Source organism: Arvicanthis niloticus, chromosome 30 (genome assembly GCF_011762505.2).
Source record: "Arvicanthis niloticus isolate mArvNil1 chromosome 30, mArvNil1.pat.X, whole genome shotgun sequence".
In the NCBI taxonomy this organism is placed as follows: domain Eukaryota; kingdom Metazoa; phylum Chordata; class Mammalia; order Rodentia; family Muridae; genus Arvicanthis; species Arvicanthis niloticus.
In genome coordinates this window covers 7,074,855-7,101,942 of record NC_133438.1, presented here as the reverse complement: position 1 = coordinate 7,101,942, position 27,088 = coordinate 7,074,855, and the positions used below count along the sequence as shown (strand labels likewise).

The following is a 27,088-nucleotide window of genomic DNA, read 5'->3' as shown; positions in this document are numbered from 1 at the left end:
GGCATCAGATTTCACCATGTGGTTGCTGGCAACTGAACTCAGGACCTCTGGAAGAGCAGATGGTGCTCTTAACCACTGAGCCATCTCTCCAGCCCCAGGTTTCTTTTGTCTCATATATGTAGCATAGGGTGACCTGGAATTCAGTGTATAGCCAGGGTGGCCTCCAGCCCTGGAACCTGAGTATGATCAGAGGTGGGAGCAATAGACAGTGGGCTAGACAAGTGTACATGGGGAATCAATCTGTTTATTGGGGAGAGAGGGTTAGTCAAAGGGTGGGCTGGCTAGGGTAGGGTAGGGTAGCAATTTGTCTGGCCCTCGGGAAACCCAACTCGAATCCAAGGCCTCATCTGCTTCAAAGCCAAAGTCTTCCTCAACCTTAATCTGAAAAGACAAGAAACAAGATGTGAGTGGATATGGAGACCTAGGAGCCTGCCCACCAAACAGCGATCAGCCTATGGGCACCGGTTTCCTAGGTTACACTTCCCACGGTCAGGCAGCACTGATAAGCATCCCTCAGCTGACTTCCTCTCCTGTTGCCATTTTCTTCAAGCACTAGCCTGATCTTCCAACTCCTCTATCCTATCTGATATCAACCCATTGTTGCCAGTCTGCCCAGTCCTCCCCAGTCCCAGATCCCCCAAAGCCCAGCCCAGGATTCTCACCACGCCTTGGCCCCAGCCCTCGGCTCCCACCTGCACTGGGGCCAGTTCTGGAGTCAATGAAGCCCCCACCCGTGGTGCCCGCCGCCTCTTCCGCCCACTGGTCCCTTCGCCAGGGGCTGGGCTGCTGGGGTCTAAGGTTGCAGTTGTCCTTTGGGGTGGGGAAAGTCCCTCTTTCTCTGGAGGTTCATTCTCAGCATTGCCTGGGGTAGGGACATCTGTGCCTTGGCTGCCATCATCCTGGTAAGATGCAATATGTTGGCGAGTTAAAGACTCCTGGACCCCCCATTCTCCCAATCTACTTGGAGACCAGAGCTCACCTCCAACACAATGGTGAACTGGCTATCCCGGTAGTCATCACCATAGGAGTCCAGGACCCTCATGAGGAACCTGTGTGGACAGAGATGCAGGCACTGAAAATCTTATCTTCCGGGGGAATAAAGTAAAAGATCATAAAGTCCAGGTCTCTTCAATCTAAAGTTGACCTGAACTAGAAAGATTTAGACCTCTGTAGTCTGAGATCCCAGCCCGAGAACCAGTTTGACCCCAAGGCTCCTTCCTACACAGTGAAGGATAGGTGACGTCCTTTACTGGACTAAGTGCTGTGAAGGTACATTCCATAGACTGGCAGTGAAGACTGAACATGCTTGAGCGTGCTTCACAAGCACTGCACCGCTGAGCTCGAGTCCTAAGCTACAGCTGCTACTACTATTGTTCCTGCTCCCCCTTTTTTTGAAACAGGGTGTCTTTGTGCCTTGGTTGTCTGGAAAGTCAATTTTTAGACCAGACTGGCCTCAAACACCCAGGTAACGGTCTGCCTCCATTCCCAACTCCAAACTTTGTTTTGTGACAGTATCTCACTATATACATAGATATAGATCTATCTATCTATCTATCTATCTATCTATCTATCTATCTATCTATCCCTGGCTAGCCTTGAACTCACAGAGATAAACCTCTGCTTCCCGAGTGTTTGGATTAAAGGATTTTATTTTTGAGACACTGCAATACTTAGCACCAAATAAACAGCGTAGCCAACACCTGTAATCCCAGCAAGAATTGCAGTCAGGTAGGAGGGTCATAAACTGAAGGTTAGTTTGAGACCTTGGGCTACAGGAGACCCTGCCTGAGATGAGGACTGTGAGGTGTTGGAAAACTAACTGAACAGAGGGTGTGGCAGCAGAAAACTTGTGAGAGCAGGAGCCCCTGTCAAGGCCCTGAAGTGCTCTAGGATGTTGAGTTCCACATAAAGCAAGGAGGCAAGGCAACCCAAGTCAGGCCTCACTGGCTGTCATGAAGGTACTTTACTGTGCCAGTAAGGGAAAAGGCTATGATCAGAGGGACAGGCTGGTGTGTGCGTGTGTAAGTGAGAGTGTGTGTTAGTACAGGTGTGTGCACTGGCGCTTTTATACGCTTTTCAACTCAGGGTTTCTCTGTGTACTCCTAGTTGTCTTGGAACTTGCTCTGTAGACCAGGCTAGCCTCAAACTCAGAGAACCGCCTGCTGGGATTAAAGGTGCCCACTACCACAACCTGGCTTGTCTGTCTGGGGTGGGGCTGGGAATCTGAGCTGGTAACAAGACCCCTGGTAGGGTGTGACACTTGGTCCAGAGGCCCCATGAGGACGCAGCTGTGAGAGCTCAAAGGCACCATGAGTCTTACTGAATTGTCAGAGAAGTTCCTTCAGATTGGGTGGCTAATTTCTCAACTTCCTGTTTTATCTACGAAGGCCGATCACCCCTACAGTCAAGTCCCCTGATCCTACTGTAGGTGGCCAGGGGAATGAGTATCCCTATAAACCCAGCATTCAGGAGGAAACAAAAGAGGACTGTCGGACTGAGGCCAGCCTGCAATACACAGGGGAGCCATGCTCTCAAGCTCTCAAGCCAAAAAAAAAAAAAAAAAAAAAAAAAGTTCTGGAGAGATGGCCTAGCTGTTAAGAGCACTTGCTGCTCCATCACGAGATCCCGGTACCCACGCTAGATAGTTCACAAACTCTTTTTAGCTTCAAGGCTCTTGTGTGGTCTCCACAAGTACCACCCACATATGCGCACACAAACAATCACACACAGAAACAAATAATCTCTTAAATGTAAACCAATTAAAAGCAAACGAACAGCTATGCCTGGTGGCACACGCCTTTAATCCCAGCACTCTGGAGGCAGAGATGGGTGGGTGGATCTCCGAGTTTGAGGCCAGCTTGGTTATAGATCAAGTTCCAGGACAGCCAGGGCTACACAGAAAAACCTTGTCTTGACAACTAAAAAACGAAAAACAAACAAACAAACAAAAGAGAAACAAGAGCTGGAGGATGGGTGCATGCTGCTCTTCCCAAAGACCTGAGTTCAGTTCCCAGCACCCTCACTGAGTGATTCACAACGACCTGTTTGACTCCAGCTCCAGCAGATGTGATGGCGTCTCCCGGTGTCTGTATGCACATGTACATGTGGACATGAACACATAAGTAAGAAATAAAGCCTTAACAACAAGAAAAACCTAGAGATGTGCCTCAGTTAGTGGAGAATTTGTCTAGCATGCAGAGAGCCTTGGTTCAATCCCCAGTATCACATAAAACTGAACACAGTGGAACATGCCTAAATTCCCAGCACTGTGGAGGACAAAGAAAAGATCTCAAGCTCAGGGGCAGCCTGGGGATACGTGAAATAACAAACAACAAGCTGGCAAAATGTCTCAGCGGGTAAAAGTAGTTGTCATGGAAACCTGACAATCTATGTACGATCTTCAGAACTCATGGAGGAAGGAGGGAACAGACTTTCAAAAGCTGTCCTCTAACCTTCACATGTACACTGTGATATACACACCCATATTCAACCCTTTCTTCCCAATGTATGGGACCCATGCTATCAAACAGAGCAGGCACGACTACCTTTGGCACACTGTGAAGGTGACTTTTAATTCAATTGTTAAAATAACTGCTCAATGGCAATTATTTTAAATTAGTTACTTCCCTGTGGCTGCTAAGCACATGCAGTGTGGCCAGTACAACTCAAGAAATGGAAATTTTTAGAAGATATTTTTATTTATATAGATGTGTGTATGTCATGTAGAGCTGTGCCTGAGAAGGCCAGAAGATGGCAGATTCTCTAGAGTGGGAATTAAAGGAGGTTGTGAGCTGCCTGAGAAGGGCACTGGGAAATAAACTCTGGAAGAGCAGCAAGGGCTCTCTCCCAGTGATCCACCTCTCCAGTCCCAGTTTCCTTTCACAGTACTAGAGATTGAACCCAGGGGTTAGAGGGATGGCTCAGCTGTTAGAGCATGGGATGCCCTTCCAGGTTTGAGACCTGGCACCCAAATGGCAGGTTACAACCTTCTGTAACCCAGGGGATCCAATGCTTCCTTCTGACCTCCTGGTCTACCTCACTAGTGTGGTGCACAGGCACACAGGCACCCATATGCAATAAAAGGTTTAAAAGGATAGAGAGATTGAACTCGGGGCCTTGCAGATGCTAGGCAAATGCTCTACTGCTGGGCCACATGTGCAGTACTTCCTGGGGACTCTAGGCAGGTGACCTACTAAGGAGCCACTCCAGGCCCTCACTAGAGGATCCTATGGAAGCATGTTATCACCTCTGAACTATACCCTCAGCAACCCCCCTTTTCTAAATTTAAACTTGATTTAGTTTTATGTGTAGATATTTGCATATGAATACATATGCATACCATGCACACGCCTGATGCCCACAGAGGCCAGAAGAGGGGGGTTGGATCCCCTAGATTGGAGATACAGACAGTTGTGGGCTACCACGTGGGTTGTGTAAATTGAACCTGGGTCCTCTGCAAGAACAGTAAGCACTCGTCACCACCAATTCACCTCTCCAGTTTCTAAATTTCAATTTTAATTTACCAAATATAAGCAAAGTTAACTGTCTATAGATAGCAGCTTCCATACCCGACAGTGAATCCTGGGGAACTGACTACTGGGTGAGGATGTGGGAGCAGCTTCTATACCCGACAATGAATCCTGGGGAACTGACTACTGGGTGAGGATGTGGGAGCAGCTTCCATACCCGACAATGAATCCCGGGGAACTGACTACTGGGTGAGGATGTGGGAGCAGCTTCCATACCGGACAGTGAATCCTGGGGAACTGACTACTGGGTGAGGAAGTGGGAGGGGCATGAAGACTGATCAGCAGAGATACCCGAGAGGGAACAACCTAGGAGGACCAAGACACTAGGAGAGTGTTCTAAGGGAGGGCCCACAGGCTGAGATGTACCAAGTTATTGAGCTGAGAAGAGCTGGGTGGACTTGGCCTCACATACTCTGAATCATAAGTGTGTTCCTGGGTTAGTGGACATAGCAGGGGCATCCGGCTACAGAGCTCACACGCCTTCAGTCATGGTGATAGCAGTGGCTGTTGCTATTCTTAGTGTTGGAGGATGCAGCTCCGAGACACAGCAAGTAAGGGCTGTGCTGCTTCCTTCTGGATATCCTCTCTACTTACAGTGGGCAAACACTCTGTCCTACCCCTTACCCCAGTCCCGGGGCCAGCTCTTCATTCCAAGACCCAATTCCACTCCTCTACTTCTCTCACTCTGGACCCTTCTCAGTTTTGTCCCTGTGCCTTGTGAAGGCCGGGAAGATGAGATACAATGGCACAGTGGGTGAAAGGTGGTGGAAACATGTGGGAGCAAAGGGGCTGGGCCCACAGAGTATGCAGAACAATACCTGCGCTCCTGCTGGAGTCTCCGAGTTATCCTTTGCACCTGATGGAGCCTGTTCAAGACTCGCTCGTTCACCTGCAGGAAGGCAGAAGAAACGGCAATGGTTTGGATGCTCTGGCATCCAAAGGCTCCAGCATTGAACACTTGGCTCCCAGTGGTTCTGGGGACGTCTAGGAGGTGTGAAGTACATCACTGGGGCAGCAGGCTCTGCGGTTTCAAGAGCCTCACACTCCTCCCAGTCCTGTTCAAGATGTGAGCTCTTGGCTTCCTAATGCCTTTGCTCCACCATTATGGACTTGAATGCTCTGGAACCCTAAGCCAAAATAAATTCTTTCTTAAGCCAAAACTCTTGTCTTGGCCATGTATTTTATGACAGCAACAGAAAAGTAACTAATATAAAGCCCAGGACAGCTGGACTTCATCCACTCTCCCGTTCATTCATTCATTCATTGCTTCTAATGGCTTGCTTTCCATGTACCTGACTTTATGGAGACATTCTAGGGCCAAGGCCCTACTTAATTTACTCCTTTCTCCTGCCCATCAAGTGTAGTAATATGTATAGTAAAGTCTTTATGTCTGTCTTTGAGTGAAATGTTTCAGCAAAGCCTTTTCTCTGTTTGGGCCAATCAGTAGGGGCTGAGAAATTGTTATGCAACTGCTTGAACCTTGAAGAAATGTTGTCTCTCTCTGGAAAGTCTGCACTCGGTGCTACGTGAGAGCTTGCAGCTGCATGAATTCTAAGACACTCCTGGCAAACCTGGAGTTCTTACTTTTGATTATGGGTAGCCAAGGTCTAAAGGGACTGAGATTTGAGTGGGTTGTCTGCTCTCATAAGCAGCAAAGGGCAAGATAACTTTGGTAGATGGGACATTTCTCAGCCCCAATTAACCTTGTATAATGTTTGAATAAAGTAACTGGTGTGAAAAAGCTGAGTGTCAATCTTCCCCAAGAGGTAGTACCCCTCTGCTCCTTTGGAAAATGAAGGCATAGGTGAGCTTCTCTCTGTACTGTGGAACCTAACATCAATCAAAAGTAGCTATGGTTGACCTGGAACTCGCAGAGCTCTGCCTCCCCTTTCTTTTTTCTTAACACTCACATCTTCTTTACTTGGTTTGCTGACCACCTACCCACCCACAATACAAGTTCTCCAGTGACAGCAATGTGTCTGTGTCCCCAGGCCTTAGCACAGCCTGCCTGGTAATACCCCAGTCAAATCATGCTGAATGAAAGATTATACAACTTTTCACTTTCAATCTGAACTCTCCCTCTTTCTTAGTTACTATTCTATTGCTGTGAAGAGACACCATGAATGACCAGGGCAAATCTTATCAAAGAAAGCATTTAACTAGGGGCTTGCTAACAGTTTTAAAGGGTTAATCCGTAACCACTGTGGTAGGAAACAGACAGGCATAGGTCTGGAGCAGTAGCTGAGAGCTTTACATTCTGATCCACAGGCAGCAAGCACAGAGAGAGACTGGGCCTGGCAATGGCTTTTGAAACCTCAAACTGTACCCCCAAAGACGCACCAAGTCCAATAAGATCACAAATCAAAATCCTTCCCAAGTAGTTCACCAACTGGAGATTAAACATTCCAACATCTGAGGTTATGAGGGCTGTTCTCATTCAACCACCTCACAGGCTCAAGTTTTCAAAGCGTGGCCCTTGGCTGTTGTTAGGATGCTTGGGAAAGTTCAGGAATTGGTGGCTGCCTAGCAGAAATCAATTAATAGGGCTGGTTATGCCTGGTCTGTGGTTCCTGCCTCCCCCTCTGCTTCCTAGTACATGATGATATAAAAAAACCCTTTCACATGTTCCAGCTGACACAGAAGGAGCCGTTCCACCAAGCATCCTCGCCACAATGGGCTGAAACCATGAACTGAAATAAGTCTTCCCTCCCTTAAGTTGCTTTTGTTGGGTGCTGGGGTCACAGGAATGTAAATACAAGCACCAAAGTATTTGGGAGACACAAACAGTCTGTATGTCAAGTATTAGACCAGAAGATGGCCACTGAAATTAGGGCCATCAGAAGATCTTTAAGCCAACACCTGAATGATATATGCAAGAGACGAATGAGAAGCAAATCAGGAAGAGAACATTCTAGAATCAGGGAATAGCCCTTGAAGTTTTTGAAGGCCCTAGTCTAGACATGGAAAGGAAAGGACAGGACTCAGGCAAACAGTGCCTAGGGCACAGGCTAAAGTATATGTTCTTTCTAATCAGAGAGACCTGCATTTTCCAGGCTCTGCTGTGTGGATTCTTCCAAGTTACTCAACTGAACGTTGGGTTTCTGCATGTAGAATCTGATCTTAGTGGGGTGGATTAAGAATGGAAGCTTAGGGGATGGAGCAACAGTTCAGCAGTTAGGAATGCTTGCTTGGGGGAATTTCTGGTGCTAGAGAGATGGCTCATCCATAAAGACCACTGGTTGCTCTTCCAGAAGACCCAGATTCAATTCACAGCACCCACACAGTAGCTAACAACCAACTGTAACTATAATTCCAGGGAGTCTAATGCAGTAGTCCAGGCTCTGTGGGTACCAAGCATGCACATGGTATACAGACATACATGCAGGCAATTTCTCATAAACATAAAATGTGTCTGTGTGCCTGTGTTTGTGTGTATGTATGTATACTGTATACACACACATATATACAAACACATATGTATACATAAATAAACACATATAATGTATGGAGAAGAGAGAGCTTGCTGCTCTCTCTCAGAAGACCAGATTTCAGATCTCAGCATCCATACTCGGTAGCTTACAAACACCTGTAACTCCAGCTCTACAAGATCCAATGCTCCTTTCTAAACTCTGTTAGTACACACTTTGTACCCACTTGCTAAACGTTTTTACAGTCTCTTCTCAATCTCCTCATCTCCAGCTTCTCCTTTTCCAGGACTTGTACACACTTTGTTACAGAAAATGTCACCCCCAAAACCCATAAAGATTTGTTGGAATCCTAACCCAATACTTCAGAAAGTGAGTATCTTGAAAACAGAGTTATCCCAGAAGCAGCCATAGTTCAACAGAGGTCATTGGTGCATTGTTCAAATAAAGTCACTGGACCTTTGTCCTCACGAGAAGGAGAAACTGAGACACTGACACTCCCTCCCACCACAGAAGCTGTGAGAAGATGAAGACACGAAATGGAATAGCACCTCTGCACACCAAAGACTTCTGGCAACTGCAGAAGCTTGGAAAAAAGCCTGGACTGCTTCTCTGTCAGTCTTCATAAGCCCTGCTGACACCTTAACCACGTCTCTAAAGCTGACAAGGAGTGAATATCTTGTTCACCTACCAGTCTGTGATCCTTTGTCGCAGTAGCCAGAGCACACTGGGCACAATCACTTGCAGAGACTTTCAAGTGTTCAGACCTGCCTCTGTCCCCCTGCAGGTGTGCTGTGTCTCATCATCTCCCCTCCACCTCCCATGTGTGTACACTAGTTTCAAACTCCTTGCCAGCTCCCATTCATTCAAAGGGCAAATTCCAAACTTCTTGCCTGGTGTTCCTGCCTGACTAAGACCTACATTCTGCCCACTGCTCCTTCCTCCTTCTTACTAGGGAGGTGAAGTTAACACTCATGTGATGAGTTAATCTGAGAAAAGAAGGACCCACGTGAGGTTCAAGAGGAAGGGTAGGTGAGCCTAGGGGTGCCTTAGGTGAGAGGCTCTGGTGAGTGAAGTATGTGAGAGTCATCTGTGACATACCAGATCAGAGCCAAGTATTTGATGCTGTGATGGTTATTATTGATTTGTCAACTTGTCAGGAGCTAAAAATCACCTAAGAGACAAGACCCTATGCATATCTGTGGGGGTTTCCAGATTGGTTAAACTGAGGTAGGAAGATCTGCTCTAAATGTGGGCAGCATCATATCATGGGCTGGAACCTGGAACTGAATAAGGAAAAGTCAAGCTGAGCGCCAATATTCATCTATCCATCTCTCCTGCTTCTTGCCTACGGATGCAACATAACCAACTGTCTCATGCTCTTGACACTGTGTCTTCTCTGTCATGCCGGATCCTTAAACTCTAAGCCAAAGTAAGCCTCTCCCCTAAGGATGCTTTTCCCAGGTATTTTTTAACAACAAGAAAAGTAATGAATACAGATATTCTGGAAGAGAACACTTAGGGTGCCTGGCACAGAACTAGACTCACATGGATCTGTTCATTTGTTCAAGTACAAGAGAAAATGGGAAAAGAAGGAGGGGGAAAAAGGAGGAGGAAGAGGAAAAAGAGGAGGAGGAAGAGGAGGAGGAAGAGAAAAAGAAGGAGAAGGAGAAGAAAAAAGCGGCGCGCCGGTGGTGGAGTGGGTAGTGGAGTGGGTAGTGGAGTGGAAGTTCAGACCAGAGGACCCCCAAGTGGGAATCCACACTTACCTACCTGCTCGATCTCTCGGCAGCGCCGACCAAGTGCCTGGTACTTTCTTCGATTTAGTTCTCGTTGGCGACGCCTGCGACCCCGGGCGGCCTCTTCCTCTTCATCCCGCTCCTGGAGTTCTGAATCGCCCAGACCACCGGACACAAATTCCACTTCTGTCTCTAGCTCACTTTCTAGGATGTGGCCACCAAACAGGGGAGGCAGAGCCAGCTCTGAGCCTGGTGGAGCTGAGAACTCTTCAAAGCCCACGGCTGCCATGGTCCTGTAGGGCCAAGAAGTTTCAGGAACCTACATTCTGGCTCTCCGAGTCCCTCCCCAGACGCTCAGGTCCAGGCCCCAGCCTGGAGCCCGGACCCTAGCCCTCTCCACTATTCCCAGCAGCCTAGACTCTAGCTCTCCTCTCTAACACCAAGGAGCTCAGACCCTAGCACTCCTCCGTCACTGCCAGGTATAAGACCCAGGAATCAGACCCTAGCCTTCTCTCTCAGACCTTGGAGCCCACACTCCAATCTCCTTGCTCTCAGATCCATGAGAACGCCAAATTCCTAACCTCCCCTGGGATGCTCCAATACTGCTTCCGGTACCCCCATAGATTCTAAAAGAAAGCAACTGCACGAACTTCAATCCCCTCCGTCCCTGGGAGTACTAAGGTCGATCGTTGCTGTTTTTGGAGCTTTTACACAAAGCTCAGCTACTCACCCCTCTCGCTGTTCCAACTCCATTTCTCTGGTCTGGAGACACCTCAAGCCTCAGAGAGGTGGAGCCGTGTGCAAAACTACCTGTCCCATCAGGCCTTGCGACACAGGAAACCTGGGAATTATAGTTTCCTATCCCGCCTTCGTTTGCACTCAGCTCTAAACTGCAGTTTGAAGTCTTTAGCGCCTCCAGCGATCTTCTACGTTGTCATCTTCTTTATTCCTGTCTTGTCGCAGTGTCGACGAGCCAAAGAGAGTCTCTGTTTCGCAGGCTCAATCCACGGCGGCCTATCAGTTCCCCTGGCCCGACACCCCAGCTCTCCCTGTCCCGTCCCACGAGGCAGCTGCTGATAAAGTTGTTGAACAAACGCTGCCGGAAATGTCGTGGCGCGCCCAATCAAAATGCAGATTTATCGGCGACAAGTAAAACGTCATCAAAGAGCGCCGAAAGCTCTGGAGAAGCGGATTTCTTAGAAACGATCGTGGGAGGATCGAAGCGGTGAGTATGATGGAGAAGGGAGAGTGGGAAGCTAAGCTACTGGGTCCGGAGGAGAACGTGTAGTGGGCGACTTAAGTCATAATCTAAGTAATAATAAACGTATGAAGCGCCTTAGAACTAATACTTAGGTCGTGCGTGGATCACAGCATAACTTACTTTAGGCTGGAATAGGGCATGTGGCCCAGACGGGTGGAATGAGAAAACTGAAGGCAGGGTGAGGGAAAGAGCCGCATTGGGCAAAGGTAAATTGGTTGCACAAAGACCCAAAGAGGTGTGGAGAAAAGTTGCCAGGTCTTGTGGTACCTGAGGGATGTGCTGTGTTCTGTGTGCGTAGGAACAGGAGACAACCTCCATGAACTAAGCAAGCTGTGGAGCCTACATGCTACTACCGGAGCTGATGAAGGGAAAACTTCAGGGGGTCGGGGAGAAAGTGCACCTTCTGGTGATGTGACTGGACAGAGTCAAGATGCAGTATTAGGGAACCCCATTCTCACTTTCCTATAGGCCTTGGGATGTCTCTGGCAGATGAGCTCTTGGCTGACCTTGAGGAGGCTGCAGAAGAAGAGGAAGGAGGAAGCTATGGAGAAGAAGAGGAGGAGCCAGCAATTGAAGATGTACAGGAGGAGACACAACTGGATCTTTCTGGAGATTCAGTCAAGAGCATTGCCAAGCTATGGGATAGCAAGATGGTGAGGTGGTACCTTTTAAATCAGTGTTCTTAGGAAGAAGAGGAAGAGGAGGAGGAGGAGGAGGGGCGGGAAGATCAATTCTTATTTTGAGAGTCCTAGTTTCTGACTGTGCTCTCCTTCCTCTTCAGTTTGCTGAGATCATGATGAAGATTGAGGAGTATATCAGCAAGCAGGCCAAAGCTTCAGAAGGTACCTCCTCAGCCTCACTTTCCTCTGTCCATTCTCCTGACCCCGTGACTCTTGCTCCTCGTGGTTTTTAACACCGAGTGTCTCTCCCTTTTCAGCTTTCCTCAGAGCACTCACTCTCTTTTTTTTATTCAGTTACCCAGTTACTGACCCCTGAAAACATACTGCATCATACCCAGGCATGATGTGTGCTTTTATCTCACCACTTGGGAGACTGAGGCAGCAGGTGCATGAATGAGGTCAGAGTCAGAGTCAGCCTGGGCAAAACCCTATCTCAGAAATACGTACATTCATGGAGCTGGAGAGATGGTTAAGGGTATTTGCTGTTCTTCTAGAGGCCTTTGGTTTGCTCCTTAGCATCACGTGGGTCGCAAGTATCTGTAACTCCAGTTCTTAGGGATCTGACACGTTCTGGTCTCCATGGGCATCATATATACATTATGCACATCAGGCAAAATACACATAAACTTTTTTAGAAGAAAGTGAAACAGCACTTATTAAAAAAAAAGGAAGAAAGAAAAATAAATATACATGTTGCACTATAAGACTGATAGTTAAGCGCTTTGTGTTTTCTAGTTGTGAGAGGACTATCTCTGGGTTCCCTGAACTATAGGGCTTTTACTAGGTAGCCTATAGTGGCCTTGAACTCTCTGCAAACATCCTTTGTCAGCCTCCTGAGTGTGAGGTAGAAGCAACTATGCCCATTCTGTAACCCCTACAGAAGGGACTGACTGACCATGCATTGGGTCTGGGAAAAAGTGCCTCCTGTTGGAATTTGAGTGCTTGTGCTGACCCTGGGGAAGGAGCAAGGGCTGTCCCAAGTCACTGAGTGGTGGGATTCTTCCAGCCCGCTTCTACAGGAATTCCAAGTGGCAGGCTGAGAAGCTTCTTGTTCCATAAAGCCAAAGAAGGTCACAGAAAGTGACATTTCCTGATGTCAGGGCTGATGAATCTGGGCGGAGTGAACACAAAGCAAGTCTAGCACAGGTGGCTCAATTCATACAGAGAGAGTTGCCCTTCTAAAGGGGTGGGAGGAGGTGTCCTTACTGCCCTCTGAGTTTTAATGACCTAAAGAGACATTTAAGGCCACATTACTCAATGCCGATATAATTGTCTATGCATAAAGTGTGGTTTCTAGAAACAGACTTAAGGAAGGAATGTTCCAGGGGGATGGAACAGTACTCGTGAAGGCCAGGAGAAGTGAAATAGCCTCGAGTGCTGGGTGGCTGAGAGAATGAAGCAGAAAAGCAGAAAGGATAATGCTGTATGAGTCAGCGGATCTCACTGAGCGGACTCTTGTGCTGTGTGCACCAAGGGTGGAGGTGTGGGGACCATGGACCTCTGTCTGTATGGGAGACCTTGAATGCCAGTCTGAGGATCTTGCTACCTAGTCTCAAGTCTAAGAGACCCATAGGAAGGTTTAGTTTTGGAGCAAGATGAGGTCAAGACCAGATTGGCCCTGAGGATAGACTGTAGGAGAAAGATGAAAGGTAGGAATAGAGTCCCGGGGGAGTATTACAAGCCCCAGTGAATGCTTCAACCCCTTATGTAGTCCCTCAGCTCCTTTCTGATTGCATCCAGCCTCCGCCCCAGTCCCCAGCTCTATCCCTCCCCAGTCCACACCTTTTCTTCTTTGTAGTGATGGGACCAGTGGAAGCAGCCCCTGAGTACCGAGTCATTGTGGATGCCAACAACCTGACTGTGGAGATAGAAAACGAGCTGAGTGAGTGATGGGAAGGGCCACGGAGACGCCCTTATCCTGTGCTCTTCACTCTTGCTGACCCAAAGGGAAGAACAGGCATGAACTGAGCCTGGACCTCTTTTGTTTGCCTTTCTTGGGCAAAAATACTCCCCTGATTAGGTTCATAAAGAGAAATTGCATTCTCCTCCTTCATCGAAGTCTGAATAAGCAGAGCAGGTCTGGAGTCACCCTTTGACCCCTTCAGCAGCCAGGTTCTGCTACCAGTTGCATGCTCCAGGATGATTCCCCACATCCATCCCTACCAGCAAATGTGGAGGGAAGATGGGGTATGGTTGTTTCCTTAAGGCCATAATCTGGAAGTCGAAAATTGTCACTTCAGTTCATATTTTGTAGACCTTTGTAGAACAGACGCCACCTGCACATAGCACTGGGGACAGCTAGGAGATGTAGACTTCATGCTGGCATCCATGTACCCACGCATGATTTGGGGTTGGTTATTAGAGAGTGGAAGTGGGTGTTAGGGATAGCAGCAGAGTCTGCGTCCCCTCAGTGGACACCTGCCCTCGATGTCCCATTTAGACATTATCCATAAGTTCATCCGGGATAAATACTCGAAGAGATTTCCTGAGCTAGAATCCTTGGTGCCCAATGCTCTGGATTACATCCGCACAGTCAAGGTGAGTGGCGAGAGTTTGGCTTGGGAAGAACTGGGGCCACTAGACCAGGAGGCCTCAAGTCTAGCAATAATGGAGTGTCATGAATGGGGCTCAGTGGTGAGGGACAGATACTGGAGTGGATGTGTCATACTCATCCCCTTGGTTTTGTGAAAGGATAACCACTGACCTGGCCGTTACCACTGGCTGCAGTTGGAGCAGGTGTACTTTGAACTGGCAGAGGCCACAGCTGGATAAGAGCCAAGACCCTGAGTGGGAACAGGCAAGGATGAAGTCAGAGGGCAGGGAGGGAAGCTTGGACAGGTCAGAAAGGTCCGAGGACATTAGACACGGAAGGTGTTGCCTCCTCTAGAAGTGATGGGAGAGGTGGAGGTGAAAGAGCAGGGGTCCTGCCTCTGTCCAAGAGATGGGGATGTTGGCAGAGGAAGTCTGTCTGAGGAAGAAAGTGCGCTTTTGAAGGCCTCTTAGTGTAGCATGTCCTCCTTGGAGACTGCTTAGCCCAGGTTCTCCTGCATCAGCAGAGCACAGCAGGCAGCACTGATGCTTTAGGCAGTGACGTTGTAAAACTAAAAGGCAAGAGAGGTCTCCAGTATATGGACCTTAGCTTTCCCAGCTTCCTCAAGGGGAGACCTTTGTTAGTGTTGTAGGAAAAGAGCTTCTAGGGTCTTTTGGAGATTACAACAATTTCTCTCTCCCCTCCCTACCCCAGGAGCTGGGCAACAGCCTGGATAAGTGCAAGAACAATGAAAACCTCCAGCAGATCCTGACCAATGCCACCATCATGGTTGTTAGTGTCACTGCCTCAACGACCCAGGGGTATGCATGCCATATTGTAAGGTGCTGCAGGCCTACCACAGCACAGTTAACAGGAGAGACAGAAAAAGCAGAATGGGGGTCATGGTCAGGGTAGTGCTGAGAATTATAGGTAGGTAGGCCCCTAGATGGATGGAATTTGGGATAATCCAGAGCTACACAACTGTATATGCATGTGTGTACATGCATATACAGTTGAGAGGGTGGATGGGGCTGAACATCAGTTAGAAATATACCTAACAAAACTGGGGTCTGCCCCCAACCCTCACCTGCTTCACAATGCAGGCAGCAGCTGTCGGATGAGGAGCTAGAGCGGCTAGAGGAGGCCTGTGACATGGCACTGGAGCTGAATGCCTCCAAGCACCGCATCTATGAGTATGTGGAGTCCCGAATGTCCTTCATTGCACCCAACTTGTCCATCATCATTGGAGCATCCACGGCTGCCAAGATCATGGGTGAGGTCCCAGCTGGGTCCCTTCGGTGGAGTCTGCTGATAGGTTAGGTTGCTTTGGGGAAGTGGGGTTTGGCCTTCGGAGCTCTATTGTGTTGTCCCCGAAGACTAAGGTCAGTCAGCTTGGCACATACATACATTAGAGACATAGCAACCCTCTTTGAGGTTGAGCTGCCTGGCTCAATCACGTTGCACAAATGGCAGGCTAGCCTCTTCCTGCCAATAGGCCCATTAGACGCTGGAGCAGCACAGAGTACTGAAGTCAGCTCAGGCTGTCCTATTCAATGGGGCAGCAGATCCTGCCATGTGCTGTGCTCTTCCTCCTGGAAGCTCCTGTAGCAGAGTCCCTCCCTCCCTTCCTCCCTCCCTCCCTTCCTTCCTTCCTAGCAGAGAGATGCTTGCAAAGGGAATATGGGAAAAACCATCATCTTTGTTCACTTAGCTTCAGTCTTGAGCCCCACAGGGCAGGATGCTTATACTCCTGAGGCTGCTTTTCAGAGCTGGCAAGTCTGAGACCAGGGTGCTGTGAGACCTTTCCAGAGGCCTCTGCTTGGCTCATACATGTCTTCTGTGTCTCCATGTAGCCACACCACTTGTATCTGTATCCTTATCTCCTTTTCTTACAAGAACATGAGTCAGATAAAGTCAAGATCCATAAGACCTCATTTTACCCTAGCTATCTCCCTCCTTAAAGATTCTGTGTCCTGGGCTAGAAAGATGGCTCAGCTGGTAGAAAAACTCACCACCCAGGCTTGACAACCTGAGCGTGGTGATTCCCCAAACCCACATACAAGGGGGGAGAGCTAAGTCCCATAAGTGTCTTCTGATCTCCATGTACACACTGTACTTATACACATAAAATAATAAAAGTAAAATCCCCCCTCCCCCAATAAAAAAAAAATCCTGTGTCCTGATGGATGCAGTGGCTCATACTAGTAACTCTAGTATTTGGAAGGCTGAGGCAGGAGGAATGCTTTGAGTTTGAGGCCAGCCTTGGCTACAGAGTGAAATACTCTATCAAACCAGCCAACAAATGAAGGTGCAAAGTTGTCTTAGTCACTGTTCTAGTGCTGTGAAGAGACAACTATGGGCTTATTTACATTTCTAGAGGCATAAGCCATTATTATCATGGCAGGGAACACAGCAGCAGGCAGGCATAGTGCTGGAGATGTGGCTAAGAGCTATATCCTGATCCGCAAACAGAGAAAGACAGAGAGAGACAGAGAGAGAGAGACAGAGGGACAGACATTGGACCTGGCATGGGCTTTTGAAATCTCAAAGCCCATGCCCAGTGGCACACTTCTTCCAACAAGGCCATGCTTTCATCCTTCTAATCTATTCAATGAGTTTCACTTTGTGGTGACTGTATGAGCCTATGGGAGACATTCTTAACTCAAACCACAAAGGTGGACATGAGCTTCCGGATGTAAGCCCTGTTTTCTGACCTTACTTCTTGTTGCAGGTGTAGCTGGAGGGTTGACCAACCTCTCTAAGATGCCTGCCTGCAACATCATGCTGTTGGGAGCCCAGCGCAAGACACTATCTGGCTTTTCTTCTACCTCTGTGCTGCCTCATACTGGCTACATCTACCACAGTGACATTGTGCAGTCTCTACCCCCAGTGAGCCTTTCACCTTGTTCCCTGCCCCCAGCCTCCAGGCCTTATCTGGCTTGGCTGGCAATAGACCTTAGGCTCCTGGAGGATGAGGCGACATGGGTTAGAAGAGTGAGGGTACCATTCTGGAGCCACCACTTGACAGTGAGGGTGGTTGGGTGGCTAGAAGCCAGGGGCAGCTAGAGCATACTCCTTAAGAGGAGGAGTCTGGAGTATGGCTGGCCCTAGATGAGAAGTGATTATTGTCATGACCATTGTTACCTTCACCTCTGGAGGTTCAGTTTCCTTTCCCCTTCCCATTGCTCCAGGATCTCCGGCGGAAGGCAGCCCGCCTAGTGGCTGCCAAGTGTACACTGGCAGCTCGTGTGGACAGCTTCCATGAGAGCACAGAAGGGAAGGTGAGGAGAGGACAGGCATCTGTCCCTGATTCTTGGGGTCTTTTCATGGGAAGATGCTATTTCAGAGAGCTCTCCGGACTAGCAGATGAATGTGTGTGTCTACAACCTCCACTGAGGTCATCACATTCTCAGCTCTGTGCATCAGTTATAGAACAGCTATGACAACTCACTATACACAGAGTGGCTTCATATAAGAGTTTGCTGGGCCTGCTAGCTCATATCTGTAACATCAGTACTTGGTAGGCAGAGGCGGGAAGATAACTAGTTTGAGGCAGTCTGGCTTATGTAAATTTCAGGCCAGACTAGACTGCATAGTGACATTCTGTCTTTGAAAAAGAAAAAAGCACAGGGCTGGAGAGGTGGCTCTATCACTTAACTTCCTGCATGCAAGCATGAAGACTTGAGTTCAGTTCCTAACACTCATGTTAAAACAAAACAAAAAAAATAAGCCGGGCACAGTAGTACATGCCAGTAACTGTAACCCCAGTGCTGGGAGGGTGGAGGCGGAAGGGCATTTGGAGCTTGTGGGCCTGTCAACCAAATCAGTAAGCTCCAGATTCAGTGAGAGACCCTGTCTAAAGAAGTAAGGTGAGGGGGCTGGAGAGATGGCTTAGCAGTTAAGAGCACTGACTGATCTTCCAAAGCACCCAGGTTCAATTCCCAGCACCCGTGTGGCAGCTCTCAACTGTCTGTAACTCCATGGATCCAATACCTTCACACAAACATACAGGCAGACAAAAACATGCTCATACAACAAAAATAAATTAAAAAAAAATAAGGTGAGGAGTTAGTATAGAAGCCATGATACCAAATCTCTGGCCTTTTGTGCACATGTGTGCATGTGAGCACACACAGTTTCACTGGATTAACATCAGGGAGTTAGATGGGCAGTTCCCATTTGGCCGCTCCTGGGAAGAAATGTTCCTGCCCCTGTCAGTACCAGAGGCCACCAGGCAAGGCAGAATCTCTAGCCTCTGACTCTACTGGTTTGGAGTCCCTCGTAGGACATTGAGCTCATTGACAATACAAAGTACGGTCATCTCTCAGTTCTCAACCTAAGCACACCTGCAAAGATCCTCTGCCATGTGAACTGTAGTCACATATCCTAGAGACCAGGACACCTGACACCAAGGTGGAGCCCTGTGTTACAGGGGACAGTGTTTTGCCCACCACAGTAGGACCTATCCTGTGCTAGCAGGGACATGGGTAGGCTTAAGATACAAATACTGAGTGCTGTGTGCATTTCCCTGCTAGAAATTACATCATAGCCCAGGTCAGGGGTTCAGTCTCTTTCTTTGCCTTTTGCCACATGCTAAATAAGGCAGTACTGCAGGTGATTACATAGATGTCAGAGGTCTGCCTCCATGTTTTTTGTCTGTGTGTGTGGTGGGTATTATTAGAATTGAACCTAGGACTCTACACATAGTAGACAACTGATCTACCACTGAACTATATCCTCAGCTCACCCCCACCCCTTTTTGAGACAGGTCTTATTTCTAGTCCAGGAAAGTCTTGAAGGATTTTTGATCCTCCTGCCCCAGCTTCCCTAGTAGCTAGGATTGGAGGTTGGTGTGTCATACAGCATTTATGTTCTAGCTGGGATGAAAACAACTAGGCAGTAGTCCTGAAAAATCTATAGTGGGTCCAGTAGTGGTGTGTGAGTACCAGGGACAAGAAAGGGAATTGTGGTGTGAGGAAGCTTAGATTCTGACTGATAGGATGTGAAGAGCTTTGAGGACGCCTTAGTATGGGCCTGAGTGAAGTTACAGTCAGAGTGTGGATACTTGTGCTATATCCACCTGGAAGAGTGTTCCAGACAGAGTGAATAGTGAGTACAAAGAACTTGAGGCCAGAGTTAGGTGAACCCAGCAGGGAGAGGAGCCTGCTGCACCTAGGAGCAGATAATACACAACCTCTGAGGGGCTCCGGCTGCTGTGGAGGCACTGAAAAGCAAGCGAGCTGAGATCTGTTGTAAGAGGCCAGGGCAATCTGTGGTGTGGGAGTAAGACAGTGAAGATGACATGCCGTCTGTTGACTAGCCAATACAGGGATTCTGCCTGGTCCATTTATGTTTAAAGGACTCAAGACAGGCAGTTATCCAGAAGGTGCAGAGCTTAGATGTGAAGGCTGAACCTGAGCTACAAGTTCAAGGGGTACTAGGTGCTGGAACCCACAAAACACCATCCCTGGACAAAGGGGAAGAACATGTCTTGGGGAGGGCACACTGTCAGGTGGTCAGGTACACAATAGATGGGTTGACAATACATAGATGTGTGGCTGAGGGGACAGTCTACATGGCTGGCCACAGCTTCTCAACTCTCTGCTAGGTGGGCTATGAACTAAAGGATGAGATTGAGCGCAAGTTTGACAAGTGGCAGGAGCCACCACCTGTGAAGCAAGTGAAACCCCTGCCTGCACCCCTTGATGGGCAGCGGAAGAAGCGAGGGGGCCGAAGGTAAGGAGTTCTGATGGGGTTAGATGTTTGGAAGTGGGGAAGGGAAGCTGCTTCCCAGGCAGCTTCCTATATCCTTTTGACACCCACTTGCCCTAGGTACCGCAAGATGAAGGAGCGGCTAGGACTGACGGAGATCCGGAAGCAGGCGAACCGCATGAGCTTCGGAGAGGTCAGGCTCCATCCACAGTACCACTAGGACCTTGGAGGGTCTTCTCTCCGCACATCCTGTTGCCATCCCTCCTCCCCACCCTGTAATCCGAGAGATCTGAGACTACCACAGCCTCCTCCCTCCTGGCTAGCCTCTCTTCTCAAACTACCTTCTCCATGGTGATGTTTGCAGCTCTGAGCTGGCTGTCTTCCCATGCAGTTCCCCAGGCTGTACCTATATCTGACGATCATCTAGGTGGTCCTGAAAGAATCCACTTAGGTGTCACCTCAGTAGTTCATCGCATCCCAATTCTTGGCAACCTAATCTCAATGTAGAGAACAAACGACTACTCAGGTCAGGAACCAGTTCTTCCCAGGGTTCCTAGCTATACCCAAGCAGAGTTGGGGTAGGCTTTTACAAGGTCACTTAGTGTAGCCAGTCCCCTGGCTAACCAGGTAGTGTCCATGAGACTGGCTGATTGGAGAATCTGGGGGTTCCCAGTGGACTGACTAGGGAACTGGCTGAATGTACCCAGCTTCTTAACAACAGGTTACTCCCATCTCACCAGATTGAGGAGGATGCCTATCAAGAAGATCTAGGCTTTAGCCTGGGCCATTTGGGCAAATCCGGCAGTGGGCGTGTACGGCAGACACAGGTGAATGAGGCCACCAAGGCCAGGATTTCCAAGACTTTGCAGGTATGGACTGGGCTCATGAAGATGGGAGGCAAGTGGGACATGGAGGTCAGAAAGCCTGGACCACAGCCTCCCCTTTCCCTACAGCGGACCTTACAGAAACAGAGCGTGGTATATGGTGGGAAGTCAACAATTCGTGACCGATCCTCAGGGACTGCCTCCAGTGTGGCCTTCACACCCCTCCAGGTATGAGATAAGGCTGCTGTGGGGGTCTGTTGAGCTAGCACATGAGCTTAAGTCCACAGTCGCACAGTGATAGTTGTGACAAGCCCAGACCAACTTTGGAACCAGGCCTAGGACCCTGCCCATGTAATCCAGATACTCTCTGAGCTTCCCAGTCTTTGCTTTAAGATAGCCCCATGATCAGGGTGGGCTTGAGTCTCACACCAGCCCAGTAGCACTGAGCAGTGTGAAGCAGCATGGGCTCAGGTTACTTACACAGAGATAGACAAGTATGTCCCATAATGCCACAAGGAACTAAAGAGCTCCCTAGCTTGCCAGGAGTGCCTCCTGAGCACCTGTCTACCACATTCCAGTCTTCAGGCATAGAGACAAAAGAGACAAGCTTTGCATTTGTGTGGAGAGGGGAGTCTTAGGCTGGAGGGGACAGATGATTGAATCTAGTACACAATGTATTAGAAGGCATGGGTGCCAGGAAGAAGCAGGAGTAAAAGGTGATGGGGCCAGGGAAAGTCCAGCCAAGAGGATTGGAAACATTCAGTGTAGTGCCGGCATTGTCATCACTGTGATGGTGTGGGATTTGCTTGAAACTGGCTGGCCACATCCGTCTGGGATTCAGTTTCCTTATCCAGAACCAGAAAGGAGTGGTGATTTTAACATCACCTGAGGAGGTTAGCAGTACTGAGATCCAAGACCTGCCCCTACACCCACTGGTGCAAAAATCTCCCAAACTGAGGGACTGTAAATGTTTCCATGTCCACAAGAGTGTCTGGGAGACTCTGATATATCTGGTTCTCACATTAGAGGGAGGCCTGCGCTGCCTCATTTCACCTGTCACCCTCTTCCTTTCCAACACAGGGTCTGGAGATCGTGAACCCACAGGCGGCTGAGAAGAAGGTGGCAGAGGCCAACCAGAAGTACTTTTCTAGCATGGCCGAGTTCCTCAAGGTCAAGGGTGAGAAAGGCGGCACCATGTCTACCTGAAGGGCCACACCCCAGGTGGCCATCCACTGAAAGGACATAAAGGACTGGAGTGACAGATTTGCAGCCAGGAAGCTGTGGTGTAGTAGAGGCAGCCTTCCATGCTCTGTCCTTGCCCAAGGCCACAGCATGCAAGGACAAGGATGAAGCACCTCGCCTGCCTCCCCCAACACCCATTCTGTTGCCGCCCCAGATGGGCAGAGAGGTCTTCCTCACACTCAGCCTTTTTACTTACAGGGGGAAAGGAAGTGCTTTTTTAGAATGAGTACAATTAAATGCCGTGTTGGGCTCTAAACGGAGGGTGTGATTGTTTATGAAAGAACCAAAGGACTCAGGGCACTGAGGCTTCCAGTGTGAGTAGCATGGACCCAGCTCTCTTCTGCTCTTGTCCTGGAATCTAAGAAAAACCATGTCTCTCTTTAACACCACTACCAGCCCCATGAGAACATCAGCATCATGGACAAACAGTATGACCACCACAAACTCCAGGACCCAGTAAGATTATTGTCCCTCAGGCTAGAAACCTCCTTGGTCCAAGATACACCCACACAAAATGAAGCACCTAAAAGGCTTGGGAAGTGTGACAGAAAACACCCACTCAGTTCTTCATTCATGGTGGAGCCTATTGTTTTAATTCATGTTTACTGAGGGGGGCCACACCTCTGTTCTCAGCAGGGGTGAGGCAGGTGGGTACCCCATGGGAGGTACCAATGCCAGGTAAGCAAAACAAGTGCACACTACCCAGTCTGACTTGCAAACTGGGGCTTCATCAAGGGAAAAAGCAGAACAGTAAGAACTGTGTTTGGTGTGTTAGGAATCTAGTTCTATAGGTGAGGGAGAATGGCATCTGAGCTCCATTTTTTCTGCTTGAGCTTAGCTATGTTGGTCTGAACAGAGATGTAGCTGGTGAGGTCAGGGCTTTCTATCTTGGGCTTCCTGGTCTCTGTTCCTCTCTCTAGGCTTTCACTTGTCTGCACACTACCGTAACCCTGGTCCCCTGTGGGTCTGTTGGGGAATGCCCCTTGTCTGTTACTTCCTTTAGTCTCTACTCTGTCCCTGGCCTGACTTGATTCTCACATGGCCAGTGTTGACTGGAGTGAAATATGAACATGTAAGTCTCAGAATTCAACATGCTTCAGAATGTCTTGAGGGTTCACTAAGATATGGTTGCTAGTTGCAAATTTGATTCACTTTTGCTAAAATAGAGCTAAAAAATGTATTTCAGCCTGTAATCCTAGCTACTCAGGAGACTTTTGAGGCAGGAGGGTTGGAAGTACTTAGGCTACATAGTTGAGTTCAAGATCAGCCTAGGTCAGCCTAGGCTATAGGAAAAGCTGGTGTCAAGAAAGAAAGAAAGCAAGCAAGCTAGCTAGCTGGAAGCTGGGGAGAAGTCTGGATTTGGCAAGATAGCACTGTTGGTAAAGTGCATTTTATAAAAACATGGGAACCTTGGGAGGCAGAAGCAGGCAGATCTCTGAGTCTAAGGATAGCTTGGTCTGTAGAGCAAGTTCCAGGACATTGAGGGACACACAGAGAAATCCTGTCTTGAAAAACCCCCCAAACCAAAAACACCAGCATACAAACATGAGTGCCATACTTGGCACCCATATAAAGGCAAGGAGGTGTAGCATGTGTTTGCCATCCCAGTGCTGAGAAGGTGGACAAAGGTGTCCTCCCGGGGGTGTGTGGCCCTGGTGAGTGGCCTATCTAAAACAAAGCAAAACCACCTTAAAAACAGCAACAACAAAAAGGAGCTGCTGGTGTTGACTTTCACAGGCACATGCATGTGTATCTTCACACAATACATTCATATGTATACACACAAACAACTTTAGGGGGGAGTTGGCTGGAGAGATGCCCAGTGATTAAGAACATTGGCTGCTCTTCCAGAGGACTGGGGTTTGATTCCCAGCACCCATATGTCAGCCTACAATGGTCTATAACTCTAGTCCCAGAGGATATGACATCCTTTTCCAGTCTCCTTGGGCACCAGGTGCACATGTGTTGCAGACATACATAAGCTAGACACCTATACATACACAATAAAAGTTTTTAAAGGGCCAGGAATATAATTCAAAGCAGGGTGCTTGTCTAGCAGTGTCTAGGCCCTCAAATGTTTTCAAAGGGCTTCCAGGTGTGGTGGTACTCACTTTGTGTTGAGAACCACACTAGCCCCACGTTGGGCACCAAAAAATGTCACGGCCTGAGCAAAATGTTGAGGCCCAGGCTGCCCTGCGTTTGGGGGCCACTGTATCCTGGTCCAAGCTGCTGCTCTGGTCCTCGGGTCGGGGTTCAGCAAGAGACAGAGAGTGAGGACTCGAAGAATGGAGACCAGACAGAGCATGATTCAATCCCATTTATTCTTCAGTCTCTCTTCCTGGTCTAAGTCCCAAGTCTTGAGTTCCTAGTTCCTAGTGCCTCCAAGTTCCAAGTTACTTCCAAGTTCTCTCCCAAGTGCCTGCTTCTCTGTCTCCTCTCTGCTGTGTCTGATTCTCTGCCTCTGCCTTTTATCTGTCTCACTTTTAAGCCATGCCTTTTGGTCACACCTTTAATCATGCCTTTAGGTCTTGTCTCTAAATCTGATCTCTACACTTCTAAGTCACCCTGGTAAGTTACACACCTTTAATCTCACACACCTTTAATCTCACACAGCCAAGGTATCTAAACCAAGATTATCAGAGTGTGCCGGGCGGTGGTGGCGCATGCCTTTAATCCCAGCACTTGGGAGGCAGAGGCAGGCGGATTTCTGAGTTCGAGGCCAGCCTGGTCTACAGAGTTCCAGGACAGCCAGGGATACACAGAGAAACCCTGTCTTGAAAAACCAAAAAAAAAAAAAAAAAAAAAAAAGATTATCAGAGTTTGCTCAGCTGTTGTAGGCTATTGTAATCTAAGTCTCATGTCAGGGTATATGGCTCAAGATGGCTGCAAAGCCGATAGCCGCTTTCTGCTAAAAGTCGGCCCCCAACAGGTCCCCCTTTTTAATTTTTTTTTTTTTTCAAAAGGGAAGGCTGGGAAAACTTACGGAAACTGTGTCTGTCCTAGGTTGGAACAAAGGACCCCAGCCTCCCTTTCCCGTCCTTGGATACTCAACAGCCATTGGTTGAGCTCCTGTCTTAGGATGGTGAGGCCTCCCTTCTTTTAGGGGCTAGGGTCTTGGTATGCTCTCTTACCCGTCTTTGACTATCTGGCTTAGCTCGTAAGTTAGGGGTTAATCCTCGTCAGTCTTGATGACAGAGGTTTCAGAGTCCCCTACTTCCAGCCTGTAATAGTGGACCTGTATGGGTTTCCCAGGTAGAGACCAGAATTCTGTGAGTTGGAGGTCAACCTAGTCTACACAGTGAGTTCCAGGTCCTTAAAAGGTTGAAGAAGCAGCCACATGGTGGTAAGCACATACCTGTAATCCAGTACTTGAGAAATGGAAGCAGGAAGACTAGAAGTTCAAGGTCATTCTGTTACAAAGCCTGTCCTGCCTGTCCTATATGAAATCCTGTCAAAAAAGAGAAGCCAAGAATCGACTGGCAACAGCTCAATAGTCGTCTTTCTCCCTAGCATGTTAAGTCCTGGTTTCACATCTCCCTGCTGGAAAGAAAAAAGAATTTCCATGGCATCATTTCAGGGAAAGAATAACTGGTTCCCAACTCCAGATGTTGATGTAATTGTTCTAGCATAAGTGTAAGTGTCTGTATTCTACCTCTACCAACTCCCCAGGTGATTCTAAAGTGCAGCTAAGCCTGAGAATCATCATTGTGTTCTTAGGGCCATTAGTATATCCTGGGAGCTTGTTAGAAAATGCAGAATTGGTGACCACCTAGATAAGAAGCTGCATCTTAATTTGGCGGATGATTCCTGATAAAGTTAGAAGCAGTTCCACATTCTTGGGGACCATATGAAAGAGCAAAACTGCATGAATAGCAAACTCGAAAGAGTGTAGAAGCTGTTTTTAAAATCTGGAAAAACACAGGTCCCTATGTTTCGCTTTCTTAAGTCTATGTGACCCTAAGAATATACATTTTAAAATTATGTAAATATGTGAGCTTAAGTGCACCAGCAGATGCCAGATGAGAGAGTCAGAATGTGTGGATACTGATCCTCTGCAGAAAATGTTCTTAACTGCTGAGCCATCTTCCCAGCCAAAGAAATATGCTTTTTTATAAGTATTTTTTTTTTTTAAACCTCTCTTGCTTCTCGCCATTCTGATGCGGTGAAATGCACGTGCACGTTCTCTTCGAGTGTGGATTTATCTTCTTTTCCTCCTACCTGGAAGAGATAGATCGACTTTCCCAATTCATGAAAAACGTGGTGCTCACGTTTTCAAAGTTGCTCAGACTATTCATTCACTAATTCAGCAAAAGGCTATAGAGTGCTTTATGGGTGCTAAACACCGAGAAATCCAGAGAGGGAGACGCAAGTAAGTGTAAAGACGGCAGGAATCGAACAAAATTAAACCAAAGAGGCTCACCTAAGCACTCGGAAGAGTAGTCAGGGAAGTTTAGTCCTTAAGAAGCATAACAGAACTCTAGTGAGTATCCATTACAGATGTAACCGACGTAGGGCAAAGCGCAGTTTCCTCTGTAGTGCAAATACAGGAGAGCGTCCCAGTCTGCTCAAACTTGAAAAAACTCAAAGAAACCCAGGGACACGACAGTTCCACGCTGTTTTGTGTTTCTCAGTCGCTTTTGCAATGTCCCTGATTCTTTCTTTCCTTCTTCCATCTTTTAGAAAGCACTGAGTTTTAGAGATATACCAAGCAGAGACGCTTGGGGAAAAACTATGAGGATCAGAAAACAGCTTAGATGGCAAAGGAAGGATGCTCCGACAGCCACACCTGTCGGCAGGTCTCTCCGTTAATAGCTACCCTATTGGCCAACCAAGGGAAGGGGCGGGGCGTTTGTCTAGCTCCTCCCCCTAAGCCTGGAGGCTCTTTTGATTGGTAGATGACTTGGGTCTAATCTCCTCAACCCCCAGGCACCTCTCTTTCTCCCACTAGATAAGCTGCTTTTAACACTCAAGCTCCACGCCTTCTGTCGTTTTTCCCTACCCACCTTCATGATCAACCAATGAGTTTAGGGTAGAATATTCCTCACAGCCAATTACAGCTGCCTTTAAACTTGACGAGCAACTTCCCGCCCCTCACCCTGACTCCTCCCCGTGGCCAATTGATTTAGGCGAAGGGGGCGGACACATC

General features: G+C 48.2%; 2 protein-coding genes and 1 long non-coding RNA gene across 7 annotated transcripts; 1 reads left to right on the top strand and 2 right to left on the bottom strand.

The window, feature by feature from the left end:
• Positions 1-224: 224 nt before the first annotated feature.
• Tfpt (TCF3 fusion partner) lies at positions 225-10,585 on the bottom strand. Of its 2 annotated transcripts, none has more exons than XM_076927812.1 (6): positions 10,424-10,585; positions 9,728-9,986; positions 5,348-5,418; positions 980-1,049; positions 663-899; positions 225-381 (listed from the first exon to the last, which is right to left on the bottom strand). In XM_076927812.1, the coding sequence occupies exons 1-6, from the start codon at positions 10,444-10,446 to the stop codon at positions 262-264; spliced, it is 780 nt and encodes a 259-aa protein (XP_076783927.1). In that variant the 5' UTR covers positions 10,447-10,585; the 3' UTR covers positions 225-261. The 2 variants fall into 2 exon arrangements, with proteins under 2 accessions (XP_076783927.1, XP_076783928.1); XM_076927813.1 differs by having other exon boundaries at positions 693-899.
• Positions 10,586-10,781: 196 nt separating this feature from the next.
• Prpf31 (pre-mRNA processing factor 31) lies at positions 10,782-22,198 on the top strand. Of its 4 annotated transcripts, none has more exons than XM_076927800.1 (14): positions 10,782-10,918; positions 11,423-11,607; positions 11,736-11,796; positions 13,433-13,516; positions 14,075-14,172; positions 14,879-14,985; positions 15,268-15,437; positions 16,896-17,053; positions 17,356-17,445; positions 19,773-19,900; positions 19,997-20,069; positions 20,617-20,745; positions 20,830-20,928; positions 21,781-22,198. In XM_076927800.1, exons 2-14 carry the CDS (start codon positions 11,431-11,433, stop codon positions 21,904-21,906), a joined length of 1,500 nt encoding a protein of 499 aa, XP_076783915.1. In that variant the 5' UTR covers positions 10,782-10,918; positions 11,423-11,430; the 3' UTR covers positions 21,907-22,198. The 4 variants fall into 4 exon arrangements, with proteins under 4 accessions (XP_076783915.1, XP_076783917.1, XP_076783918.1 ...); XM_076927802.1 differs by lacking the exon at positions 10,782-10,918 and adding an exon at positions 10,925-11,005; XM_076927803.1 differs by lacking the exon at positions 10,782-10,918 and adding an exon at positions 11,016-11,160.
• Positions 22,199-24,246: 2,048 nt separating this feature from the next.
• LOC143440898 (uncharacterized) lies at positions 24,247-26,741 on the bottom strand. The gene is made up of 2 exons (XR_013108227.1): positions 26,363-26,741; positions 24,247-26,160 (listed from the first exon to the last, which is right to left on the bottom strand). It is a non-coding gene; the product is annotated as an uncharacterized LOC143440898 (long non-coding RNA).
• Positions 26,742-27,088: the final 347 nt, after the last annotated feature.